The 13,914-nt window shown below is 27.4% G+C and overlaps 1 protein-coding gene across 2 annotated transcripts in view; it reads left to right on the plus strand.

Moving 5' to 3' along the window:
* The window catches only part of LOC100209321 (V-type proton ATPase 116 kDa subunit a 1), a 94,720-nt gene extending 82,203 nt beyond the window's left edge, over positions 1–12,517 (plus strand). For both annotated transcript variants that reach the window (XM_065809857.1, XM_065809858.1), the window contains exons 18-20: positions 297–501; positions 5,319–5,388; positions 12,306–12,517. In XM_065809857.1, coding sequence (XP_065665929.1) covers positions 297–501; positions 5,319–5,388; positions 12,306–12,396 — 366 coding nt within the window. In that variant the 3' untranslated portion in view covers positions 12,397–12,517. The remainder of the gene's footprint in view (positions 1–296; positions 502–5,318; positions 5,389–12,305) is intronic.
* The last annotated feature ends 1,397 nt before the right edge of the window (positions 12,518–13,914 follow it).

Here is a 13,914-nt window from a genome sequence, read left to right on the forward strand (position 1 = left end):
TGTTTATATTTTTTTTTATTTTGTCAGGTTTTTTCAGCGCATTTTTAAAGCATTAAAATCCTTGGTCCAGCTTTCAAAAAAAAATAATTATATGCCTTTTCCTGTCCTCGACTGATTTTTATATGGCTTTAGTCAGTGGGTTGGGAAGTTTATTAATTCATTATTTCTGCATGTTTTTTTTTCAACATTTTTTATGTTTATATTGTTTTTAATTACTTATACAATTATAATTGTGTTAATATAATTATGTAATTGTTAATATAATTTTCATTATCTTAATGTTGTTTTTTATTCAGATTTTCATTAATCAAGCAATCCATACTATTGAGTATTGCTTAGGCTGTATTTCAAATACTGCATCATACCTACGTCTTTGGGCCTTGAGTCTTGCACACGCTCAACTTTCTGAAGTGCTATGGTCAATGGTGTTTCATATTGGTCTTTCCATGAAAGGATATGGTGGATGTATTGTTGTATTTGTGCTTTTTGCAGCCTGGGGGGGTAAGTGATTTGACCTATAATAATATAAATTTGTTTAGTTTTGATCAACATTTTTAATAATATAAAACTGTTAAGACCAAAATTCTTTACTAAGTTGTACTATAAGTTATTATGAACAGCTTTACAGTTGTGCAGTTTTGATTTACAACCAAAAAGTTCAGAAACTGAATTAATGTTAGTTGTTAATAGAACATGAAGTTGCTCATTCAAAAACTCAATTAATAATATTAAAAATTCATTAACAGTATTTTGTTGAATGATGCAATTTCATTGTATATTGTATAACAACATTCTATAACCATGTTTACAGAGTCAATGTTAACCAATGGTATTCGAAACACATGAAAGTGTACAAGCTACCTTCAAGAGTTTATTATTAATTATTTAATGTACAATATAAAGTAATTACTTATATATGTGGTTTCTTTTTCATGGTAACCTTTTCTTAATGTGTTTATAAAATAGGCCAGGCCAGGCTCGGGATCATCACAATTACCTACTGGTACACCATACACAATCATGCTACTGTTGATATGTTACCCAGTACTACCTGCCCCATACCCTTCTGCCTTGTATGGGGTTGTTTTCTTTGGCAAAAACTAGGATAAAATAAACACTGATTGGCAGAAATGAAAAATATTGAAAAGTAGGCAATCGAGTTTTTTTCAGGACGATCAACTTTAATTTTTGTAAATTCCACCAAAGTTTTGTAACTTGTTACACTTAATGCATTACACTTTTTGAGTTTGTATATATATATATCATAATATATATATATATATATATATATATATATATATATATATATATATATATATATATATATATATATATATATATATATATATATATATATATACATACATACATATATATCATTATATACATATCATTATGTACATATATCAGGGATTTTCAACTTTTAGTTTTACCGGATATCCAAAATATTTTCCATACATACAAGTTTAGGTACACATTTTTGTAATATATTTGTTTTTTTAAGCTTTTTCATTCATCGCACATAAAAAAACTTGAAAAAGTTGAAAAAAAATTGGAAACAACTCAGCTAAAAGCAAAATTAAAAGAGAAATAAGGAAAAACATATTTCAAATTTTTCTGCATATATCCAAATTATAATTTAAAAATTATATCCAAACAAAAACAAAAAAAAAATATATATATATATATATTAAGATGTAGTTCATATATAAATGGTCTATGATATATGTATGTATGTGTTTGTGTATATATATATATATATATTTAAATATACACACATATATATATGTATATATATATATATGTATATATACATATATATATATGCACACAAACATATATATACATATATATATACACAAACATATATATATATATATATATATATATATATATATATATATATATATATATATATATATATATATATATATATATATATATATATATACACACACACAAACATATATATATATATATATATACACACACAAACATATATATATATATATATATATATATATATATATATATATATATATATATATATATATATATATATATATATATATATATATATATAAATATATATATATATATATATATATATATTTATATCGAAAAATCAGGTTTGAATCCTCTGACCTCTATTTGTTTCCGCTTATCACAGCTTCACTCTATCACCTTTCTCCTTTATTGTTCTCCTTCTTTTCAAGACGGCACTCTTTTAGATATCCTTTTTCTTTGCCTCTCTGCCAATATTGTTATTATTGGTGATTTTAATGCTCATCACACTGAATAACTTGGCTCTAACACTAAACTAAAGCCTTTAAAATTCTCAATCTCTTATTTAGTTAACTATGTGGCTCGTTTTACAGACAACCCTTATCACTTACCTTCACTCCTTTGATTTGTGTCTTGTTTCTTGCCCTTACTTGTGTTCAGTTTTTCCTTGTTCTCCTTAAGGTAGTTCTGACCATGCTATGATCTCGATAAATCTTTCATCTCGTACTTCTTCTTCAAACTCACCTTATCATCCCGCTACTTACTAGCTTAAAGCTGATTTGGATTATTTTTGTGATTTTTTTGTGTGCTGGTCCTTTTCTTTCTCTGCTAATAAATGCGCCTCCTATTTAACCTCCTGGATCCAAGCAGATGCAAAATCTTTTGTTCTTTCTTGTTGGTTCCAAGCCAAGTCTTGTTTTACTCTATGGTTTTTACCTTCTTGTGCAGTTGCTATATCTAATTGTAATTTTTTTTTTATCTTTTTTAAAAGAACAACTTTCTTGAGAACAAACACCTATTTATTATTGCAAGAAATCAATGTAAAAAGGTGCTGTCTGGTACTAAGCTCCATTATTCTTAGTTCACTAAATTTCGTATCTTATCTCAGAAGTTAGTCTCTAGAGGCTTAAGAAAAATCTTCAACAGTGTTATTAACAAAGTATAAGGTTTCATCTTTAATTCATTGGACTGATCTTATTAACTCTCCCAAGGATAAGGCTGGATTATTTGCAAGTAACCTTTCTTCTAGTTTGACTCATAAATCTTATGGCCATACTCTTTTTGCCATTCCAGTTAAACAGGTTAACTGATTGTTAGATGTTCAAATCAGTCTAACTTCCATTGCTAAAGTCATATCTTAATTAAACTCTAAGGCTTGTGGTCCAGACAACATTCCTGTCATAGACTTACAAAAGTGTCATCCAGAACACTCTTCAATTCTCTATAAACAGTTTAATAAGGGCTTGACTAAATCTTGTTTATCTGTCTGTTGGAAAATTTCCCCTGTGAATCTAATTTTTAAAAACTCTGGAGGGCATTCTGACCCCAACTATTGTCCGTTTTGTTTTTCTTATAATTAGAAAGCTCTTTGAGTCTTTGTACAACATTTTTGTAACATCCCGTCTTGAGTCAAATAACTTACTGTCTGACAGTAAATACGGTTTTCGATCTTGTTCTATGACTGACTTAATAACTGCTGTGACTGAAAGATTTTGTAGGACATTAGATAAAGGCGATTAGGCAAGGACTATTGCTCTTGACATATCTAAAGTTTTCAATAAAGTTTGTCAGCTGGTCTTCTCGACACTTAGAACAGGCAGCAGATCTTAAATCTTATTTCACTTCTGTAAAAGATTTGGGCTTCTAGTGGTTTGTGAACTCCAACAAAATTCAGTTATTTATTGCAAACAACTAGTGCAATACTGTTGACATTCCCATTATGAAGAATGGCAAAACTCTTACTGAGTCCTCTTATTTACATCTTCTTGGATTTTTGTTTACTACTGACTTCTCATGGAAACTATATATAAAATTGCCATTATCTTACTCCTGATTCTAATTTCTACCTCTACAAATCTCTTATTAGTCCGTGTATAGATTACTGTTGTTATATTTATGCTGGTTTTTCTAATGATGCTCTTTCTCTTTTGGAAAAGGTCCAAAAAAGGATCTGCTTTTTTTTGCCAGGCTTGAGCTTCTCTCCTATCATCATAAAGTTGCATCACTTTTCTCTTTTTTCTACAAATACTATCATATTTTCTGCTTTATATGGCTATTGTATCTATTTCCATCAACTAATACTCATTATTGCTTGACTTGTCATCTAGCAAAGTCTTTTTCAAATTCTTTTACTGTTTCTATCACTGCACTCTTTAAAAAAACCTTTTGGAACCCTCTCCCATTGTCATGTTTTCCTGGCTCTCATACAACCTACAATTTTTCAAGACTTCTGTCGAGTGTTTGCTCTTTAACTATATTCTTTGTTTTCTAGTCCCAACTTAATAATGGTTTAACTCCCAACTTAATTGTGGTTGCTTGTAGCCTTGTTTGGAGTGAATTAAAAAGAATAAAATTTTAAATGTTAAAAACTTTTTATTTATCTTTCATTATTAAATAATAAAGCAAATGTTTAGGAAAAATAAAAAAACATCATTATATCATATATACATCAATAAGCAATTTAATGTTTTTCTCTGCACCAGTTTTCAGTCTGGAAAGTCATCAGAATATTAAATTTAAGTTTGCTTGCAGCCAGCAGAATGAATGCGTATTAATGTTTAAGAAAATTATTGTGTTAATTTTTATGTAAAACAAAACAAAACCTTTTTTTTTTTAAATCTTTTGTTGCTTACATCAATTATTTTTTGTGAACAAAAATCAATATTTGTGAATGTAATAATATATCTCACATATCTGGTATATCTGGTCAGGTATAAACATTCATATCTGTTATCGGCTGGATATTTCAGATTCTAACTAGAGATATACCAAGTTGTATATCTAGTTAGAGTTCAACCATTTGGAACTTTCTCCCGCCTTCAGGTTTTCATGACTCATGCAGCCTACAACTTATCAAGTCTTCTGTCAACTGTTTTCTTTCTCTTTAATTCTAGTCTTCGTTTTCTAGTAACCGCTAATTTAATAGTGGTTGCTTGCAGCTTAGTTGGTTGTGAATTAACATAAAAATTAAAAAAGTTAGAATCAGTTTCAATAAATCAGCTTTAAACATATTTTATTATGTAAAAAAAATGTAAAAGCTCGGTAAGCTGTAAAAGTTGGTCAGCGGTAAAATTGGTCAGCATTGTGCTTAATTAATGGACTTCCATCATGCCACAGTAACAGTGTTGCTAGTTTCGATTTCTGGCTCCACAACTCATGTGAGCCTTATGAACATATAAATATCTTGATATTGTATTTGTAATTAATAACTAATTGATAAAGATAAATCGAAAAATAAATTTTAAAAATATTAAATAAAAGGGTCTCACAGGTTTTATATGACTTAATAACAATTATTTTAATCTTATGTTTAGTTTTGACAGTGGCTATATTGTTAATCATGGAGGGGCTGTCTGCTTTTTTACATACTCTTCGTCTTCATTGGTAAGATTTTTTTTTTTCTTTTTTAAACTAAAGTTAACTTTTAGAGTTATTATTAATAAAAAATAATTGTCATAATTAAAACATCTGTTAGAAGCAGGGTCAGTATAAAAAACATACTGAATGAAACATAATAAATATATAAAAACCCAAATAAAACCTAGGCAATATGGGTTTTATTTGTCATCTTATAATTGTTATAAGTTATATGCAACATTTCGGAAAACATAACCTTATTATAGTAGCTAGCTATAAAGGAAAGACATTAATGCAAATAAAGTAAAATTCTTGATATTGTTTGTTATCTTATTGTTTTTTCACATTTTTGTGGAAACCAATCAAAATAATTAAAAGATTATTTTAGAACATTTATAATGTTTATAACACTGATCTCAAAATATAACTGGGTAGCGGGTTCTATTGTTGCAATTGAAAAAGATGGCGGCAATTTTAGTTCCTAGCAGTGAAACCGATATACATTTTATACGGCTTTATCTAACTACGAAAGAAAATAATTAAATATGCTAATAAATTTGTTAAAAATAAAAGAAAACCAATCAATTTTATAAATATTACAGGAAAAAAAAAAAATTATTTTTTAAATAATTGAAGTTATTACTAAATGACATTTACAAATTTAGTTAAGTCTTATGTATAATTGTCTTAATATAAATTATATATAATATAAAATACTATAAAAGTCTTATGTATAATATAATGCATCTTTCAGTTCTTAGCTACCCAATGCTGTATGCTAAAAGGTTACTAACATAACAGCATGGTAAGCCGCAATCATTTCTACCTACAATTTTATATTCTTTAATTTTTGTAGCAAGATGACATTTTGTACAAATGCTGCATGAATTGTTAACTGAGTGCTGTCAGTATACCAAAACTCAGGGGTTCCTTCTAGAATTATATTATACTTGAATTCTATTATTGCATAAACTATTTGAATAAAATATTCTAAAATGTCACTTATACTGGTAAAAAAACCCAGGTCTGAAATATAGTTACTTATAACAACTTTTAAAACAAATAAAAAGTAAATAATAGTTTCTTATAGTTTGAAGGTTAATCACTCAAAACAATTGAAGAAACAAATGTATGTAAAAATACATTTATTTAAAAAAACGTATTTATATCTTTATATAGAAATGTTCAAAACATTACCTCCTCTTTGAAATATCTCCTTAACTTTAGTTACTTATACTGTTTATCTGCTGTTAAGTATTATGTTTATATACACCTTACTAACTTTTTTATATTAATGAACTGTAAATAGCTGTTAAATAATTTTGTAAATATGTTGTTGAGTTTATTCGCATAATAGATTGATTATATGATATTTTAAATTCAAGAAAACGATTTGCTAAAGTATACATATCATATCATTAGTCTTAAAGAGACTACTAGTACACAAATGATCTTGTATAATCGAAAAACTGGTTTCATTGGATATTTAGGAGCAATTAAATCTGTTAAAGGTATATTTCTTGACTGGGTTGAAAAAGAAGGTTCACCATTAAGTTATTTATTAACATGTAAACACAGTTAAAACCATCTAGAGCTCTTTTTTGTGCTGTGAGATCTGCAGAAATGTTTAACAGCAATATCAATTGCCAACAATTCACAGCCACATTTAAATGACTTTTGATGCAAAGTAATGTTCAATTTTCAAATGAAAACTGCAGCATCAGAGATAAAACTCATATATAATATGTTTTAGATAATTCTTTTGCTGACTCCAGTACTAAAATATCTTTAACTGAAATTGAATTAATAAGAAAGTATGGTTTGTTGGAGAGAGAACAAACTGTTAGTGATCACGATAATGCAGATATTCCAAACTGCAACGATCTATTTGAATACAAGAAAGCTTTGATCTCATATATTGCTGGATGCGTAGCTAAAATGATTCCCCACAAAAATATCTTTATTAGATGTCAGAATGCACTAGTATTCCCTTTTCATTACAAAATAGCTTTTTAAAATTCAAAGACAGAGGAGGTTCGATTACACCAACCATAAGTGTTATTATTGTATGCAAAGAAACTAAAAGGTGTTTCCAAATTAATTAGTTGCTTTGATAGATTGCCACTTTCCAAATGAAATAGGAATTCAAAATGCATTTGCAAGTGCTCTTTTAAGATCAGTCGATTTCTCGAAAATAATAATTGAACTAGCTCTTCATGTTTGACTCAGCTATAATTGATAACAATTTATTTTCCTTGGTTCAGCTCATTTGGCAGTTTGGCTACCAAATTAACTAGAAAAACAAATATATATATATATATATATATATATATATATATATATATATATATATATATATATATATATATATATATATATATATATATATAAAGCACAAATAACTATATATAAAAAAAATTCTACAAGGAACCCCTGAGTTGTGTGTACTCACAGAGCTCAACTAATAACTCATGCAGCATTTGTAAATTTGTGATAACTATTTGAAAAATTAATATCATAATTTATTTTAAAAAGATATTCAGCTGCCTACCATGCAGTTGTGTTATTAACCTTCTAGCACACAGCATTGGGTAGTTAAGAACTAAAAGGTGCATAAATTGTATTATAAACAATATTAAACAATATATTATATATAACAATATAACATATGATAAAATATTAATTTATAGTAAAACTAAGATTAAAAGAAAGTAAATAAATGAAAAATAAACAAAATATGAATAAAATTATTTCAGTTTTTCAAACTTTAAATAATTATTTGAAAGTTGTTTGGAGATTATTAACTTGGATAACTACTACTTTCTCACTTGTTCTTTACTAATGTTAAATAAACTAATTCTTAATTTAAAAAACTGAAATTTTTCATCTTATTTAATAACATTTATTTTTCTTTAAAAAAGTAAGATATTATACAAACTAATTGTTAAGATTATATTTTGTTAAACATTATTATATTACATAATTTAGAAAATTACGTAAATATATAATATTGCGTTTTTTTCAAAAATTATTGTTATGTAAAACCGAAAATTATATTTATATTTGAGGCTTGTACATTTAAAAATATTTATATATATAAATGATGTAAAAGTTCGTAACAAAAATTTCTTCATTTGTAATCAACCAAACCCGTCGCTATCTTGGGAGGCCAAAACTGGCTTCAAAAAATTTGCCGTATACGCTATCCAGTTATATTTTAAAATCAGTGGTTTATAAGAATAACTAAAAACCAAGTATCTATTTTTGATATTGTCTATATATTTTCACAAGATTTTTTTTTTTTTTTTTTACAATTCACCTCCCCAAAGCCGAGAAGGCCACTACAGATGAGGAGGCTACTTGTGGTTATCACTCTCTCTCTCAACTTTCTAACTCCGAAACACGAACCTTGATGAACAAGGCCGCTGCGCGGAGAAACAAGTTGAGCGCGGTACTACCAGGGGCGTGGTGGGAATCAAACTCGGAACCTCTCGCTTATGGAGCGAGCGCTCTACCACTACACCACTACCGCATTTATTTTACCTTTTGGTTCCTTTGTTATTCCTAACTTTTGACCAGATAAAGCAAATGGTTAAAATATTCCTCAAATTGGTACAGAGCTAGCAGGGCGTGTTTGAAGTTAAGAAATAAGTGTCCAAATCCTTCAAGCAAATTTTTCTAAACTTTTTTCTTGTTTCTCTTATTCTTGTTTCTCTCTTATTGACCACCAATCACAAAGCCCAATATTGTTGGTATAATTTGATTACTTAACACAATTGTTAGAAGCACATCACAATCCTTTAGTTTAAGCAAAATTAACCAAGGTTCAAATTCAGAACCATGATTTTAAATCTATTCTTCTGCTGCATCCTCATTTTGTCAAGTTTTTACCTATAGTCATAAAACAAAGTAATTTTAATTAAAAAACATTGATTACTTGATCTAAAACGAAATCTAATCGTATGAGTTGGGTTTGAAGACTGTTAGCTTCTCTAAATATTGCTTAGTTTTGAATCATTTTTCTGATTTTAATAGGTATAATATAATTATCTACAATTTATACATAATTTAGGTAGTTTTTTATGTGTTATAATATGATTTTAATATGTATATTATAATTATCTCTAATTTATACATAAGGTGGATAGTTTTTTATGTGTTTATAAAAATTTAGCAATGAAACTAAGCAGATATAATGGCATGCTGACCATTGTCTGCCATTATGTTAATCTTGATACATATACCATGAACATATTTTTTTAATACATATATCATGTCAATTTTGAAATATAACATGGTATTTTTAGTTCACATCTAAGATATGCATGCCAAGTATGGGGATAATCCATCAACAAGCTCTTATTAGATTGTGCAAATCCAAAACAAGGCTTTAAAGATTATTAATTTTCAGACTCATTATTGGAACTTTAATGTGCTCTACCTAACTTCTAAAATGTTAAAACTATGTGACTATATTCAACTCTTAAACTGAAAATATTTTCTGGAACTACCAACAAAAACCTACCTTGATCTTTTATCATTTTTTTCGTCAAAAGTGCTAACACCGCTCTAATATTTATGAACATAAATCTATAAAATACAAAGCATTAAAAAACCTTTGTTGTAAACTAAAAGCTTTCATTTATTTATACTTATCTTTATATATATATTAATATATATATATATATATATATATATATATATATATATATATATATATATATATATATATATATATATATATATATATAAAGATTTACGTTTAATATGTTATGATATATTTTTCAGAAATTTGAGTTTTTGAGATCTAAACTTTTTTTAGCCTAATAAAATATTAGTTTTAAAAGATAACATTAATGAGTAGTGGTACAGAATGAAGGGGCAGCTTAAATAGCACATGTTAAAGAATTATCATTTTGTCCTTTTGCTATAAAAATCATAGAAGTTCTTTGTATAAATAGTTAAGGAAACTTTAATTGAGGTAAATTAATATTTAATGGGGTATCCTTTTGAGTTAATGACTGCTTGACAACGGTGTCCCATTGACAAGATCAATTTTTGGTATTGTTCAGGCGTAATGGCGTCCCAAACAGCCTTTATTTCGATCAAAAATCGGTCTAAATTTGTTGCAGTTGATCAATTTATGTTTCTGTCAACTTCCTTCTACCAATGTTCTATCAAATTTAGATCTAGTGACTATCAACCACTCCAAAACATCAATCTTATTAGCGTAAAACCACATGTTAACACTTTTGGCAGTGTGGTTGGGGTCGTTGTATTGTTGGAATTTCCAAACCAAAGAAAGATTTTCCTCGGCATAAGGCAACATAATGTTTTCTAGTATTTCTTTGTAAATGTGTTGATCCATTGTCCCTTGAATTCTATGCAACGGGTCCACGCCACACCATGAAAAACTGCCCTAAACAATCACCCTGCCACCACTATGTTTTACAATCTTTAGAGTATACCGAGGGTCTTTAGAGTAGTTCTTTGTTTTGGGGACGACGAACATATTGTTTTCCGTTGGATCCAAAGCAATTAAACTAAAACTTGTCAGTCTAAAACATGTTTTTCCAAAAACGTAACTCTTTGTATACATACTGTTTTGCAAACTTCAAATGACTGACGAGATTGCGTTTTGAGACCAGTAGTTTTTTTAAATTTAAAGTAGAATCCGTAGTAAATTTTTTTTTTCGTTTTATCAATAAAATATGTAATCATTATGTGTAGTTATAAATGCAACAAAAAAATTAGGCATTATACATGAAATTACTCCATGTAAGAAACAAATTGTAATTACTAGTGAAAATAATAATAATTACTAGTGAAAATGCTAAATAACTTCATTGCAACCGTGGTACAGTGATATGAGTTCTTTCTCAGAATTAAGATCTGAGGTTCGATGTTGGCTCTAACCAACTAAGCGACATTGATAAGGAAAGAGGTGTAAACTTCCTAGTTAAATTGCTCTTCCACAGTGCTTTGTGATAAGACACTTAGTTCTCCTCGAATCATCTTAACTAAAAAAAAGTTATCGTAGGTGATTGTGGGTTGTTGTGAGAAATTTCCGAGAAACTTTAAATTATTAGCTTATTCTTCTGTTGACTAAAGGCGGTTTTTTGTACTTTTATCAACAATTATGATTTTATATAAAGTGGATCTTTGCTGCAATGATCTACTATTTTTTTGATTATTACTAAAATAAACATCCTATTCATCAATCGTTTTTCACATTTTACAGATCTTTCTCTTTTTTGATATATTTATTGTAAATATATAATGAAAAGCTCAGTCTTTTTTTGCTAACCCGCAACTGAGGCAGTTGCTTCTGTTACTGGTTCCAACTGTATTTTATATTTTTAAATTTTTTTAACAATGAGACACATTTCCCGAAATATTTCTAAATTACCAAAATCTTGATTTCACAATGGCTTTGATGTTTAACTATATTACCAAGAGGAATTCTTGTAATCGACGGTTTTTTTGAAGCTGATTCCAAAGAGTGCCACGCTGACGATTAAGCTCTATGTTATTTGCAATTGTTTTATAAATTGCAAAAACTTGATTAAGAACGTAATACATCAGTTATTCCATCATAGTATCTTTTTCCAATCCCATAATACTTTCTTATTTCTGTTGAAAAAATATAGCTAAATTTTGCTAAACTGTTTGCAAGGATGATACAATCATCCAAGTTTTTTTATGTGTATACATGAACTGCTTCTGCGGCTACTGAGCGGTCAATTTCTTTAGTGATGAAATTTTCTAAAATATAATTTATTGTTAACTTTATTAAAAACAAGTATTTATCCTAAATAAGCTATTATTAATAACGCTGATATTTGCCACTTTTTTAAAAATCTATTTTACTGTTTTAAGTCATTTGAGAAGATTTTTTTTTGTCATTGATTCTAGAGTTTATAAGTATAAGACATATTTTCTAGGGTGGAATTCAACAGTAAATTTTACCATGGCACCGGTAGAAAGTTTGTACCGTTTTCCTTCAAAACAGTGTTGTCCGAAGACCAAGATTGAGTTTGTTGCGATTTTTTTGATACTGTTAAATTTTATAGGATAATAATTGTTTTATTTTTAATTTTAATTTAATTTAAAATGTTAATTGTCTTATATAATGTAATAAAATGCTTCTTATGAATTGTTTTTCCTTATACGTCGCGATAATAAATCTAAGGCTGTATTAAATATTAATTATAAAAATTGAATTATTAACTTTTTTTTTTTTTCTTTAAACAAGTTGACTTTCAATTAGGCTATAAGCATCCATTATTTAAGTTAGAAATATCATAACCCCCGACTGTTCAATAATTTGAAGCCTTTTCTTTTTTTGCTTATTTTCTCCAAAATTTGTTAGGATCAATCAATGTTTGTATAGTTTTGAGGTGGTTGCCTAAGAAACAAACATTGTTTTGAATAAAATAAAAATTTGGTATTTAAGGGTTTCTTTAGCAGAACTTTCTTTAAAATGATATGTGGATCATATATTTTCATTTCAATGTAAATCTTTTATTTCTCTTTTTTATATAGTTGTATATAAAAATTATGTATTGCACGAGATCACGTATTGCAAGAATAGAAAAGACTCAGTCCAATCATTAAAAAAAAAAAAAAACTAATTACGAGCAATTAAAATAAGCTATATGGATAAAAAAAAATGAGATAACAAATTTGAATCTCATGTTGCTGTTGGTTTTAAACATACCTTAAGGAAGTTTTTTTATACTATTTGAGATAAAATCTTGATTTTTTAATGCTTATGATTTTAACTAATATTTAAGATTTTAAAACATGATAACTCAAAATTGAATGGAAGGAGTAAGTTGGAATTTTCAGGAAATACTCATTTTTTATATATAATTCATACATCATAGACTTTTTTGATTTTAAAAACTATTCAATTTTTAACATTTATAGAAGGTGCTGTCTTAAACACGCTTATTACTAATGAGGTATATCTTGACTAAATGTGTCCATCAAAAAATTGGTATGATATATGGATTTTACTATCATCCCGAAGCTATATTCAAAATTTAATGTAGTTACTACGTTGCTATCTGCAGATATCGTGTTTTGAAATTTTATTTATTTTTGCCTTATTTTAACGATAAAATAGAGTGATCAAGGTAAAAAAAATATTTAGTTTCTTTAAAACAGTTTCTTAGTCAAGCCGATACATATAGATCAATATTTGGTTATTTCACTTCACAAAAAAAAAATTTAAAAATTTGTTTCTTGGGCAACCCCCTTAAAAATAATCAATTATCCAAGTGTGGTATTATGACCAAGCATCCCGTTTATTTAGTTGTTAGAAATAATCTGACCGCTCGGTAGCATTTCAATGGCAATATTTTTGGAACACATTTATTCCAAACAATAGTAATGTTAAAAGTTTGATTTAAACCTTTTTTTTTTGAAAATTAATTTCTTCCTCCGAGAAAATTTTTTTTTTCTAATTTCTTACAAAAATGTAAATATAAAAAATTAATTTTTCTTTAAATATCCATTTTATTTAAAGAAAAATTAATAACAATTTAA

This window comes from Hydra vulgaris, chromosome 11, assembly GCF_038396675.1.
Source record: "Hydra vulgaris chromosome 11, alternate assembly HydraT2T_AEP".
Taxonomy (NCBI): Eukaryota; Metazoa; Cnidaria; class Hydrozoa; order Anthoathecata; family Hydridae; genus Hydra; species Hydra vulgaris.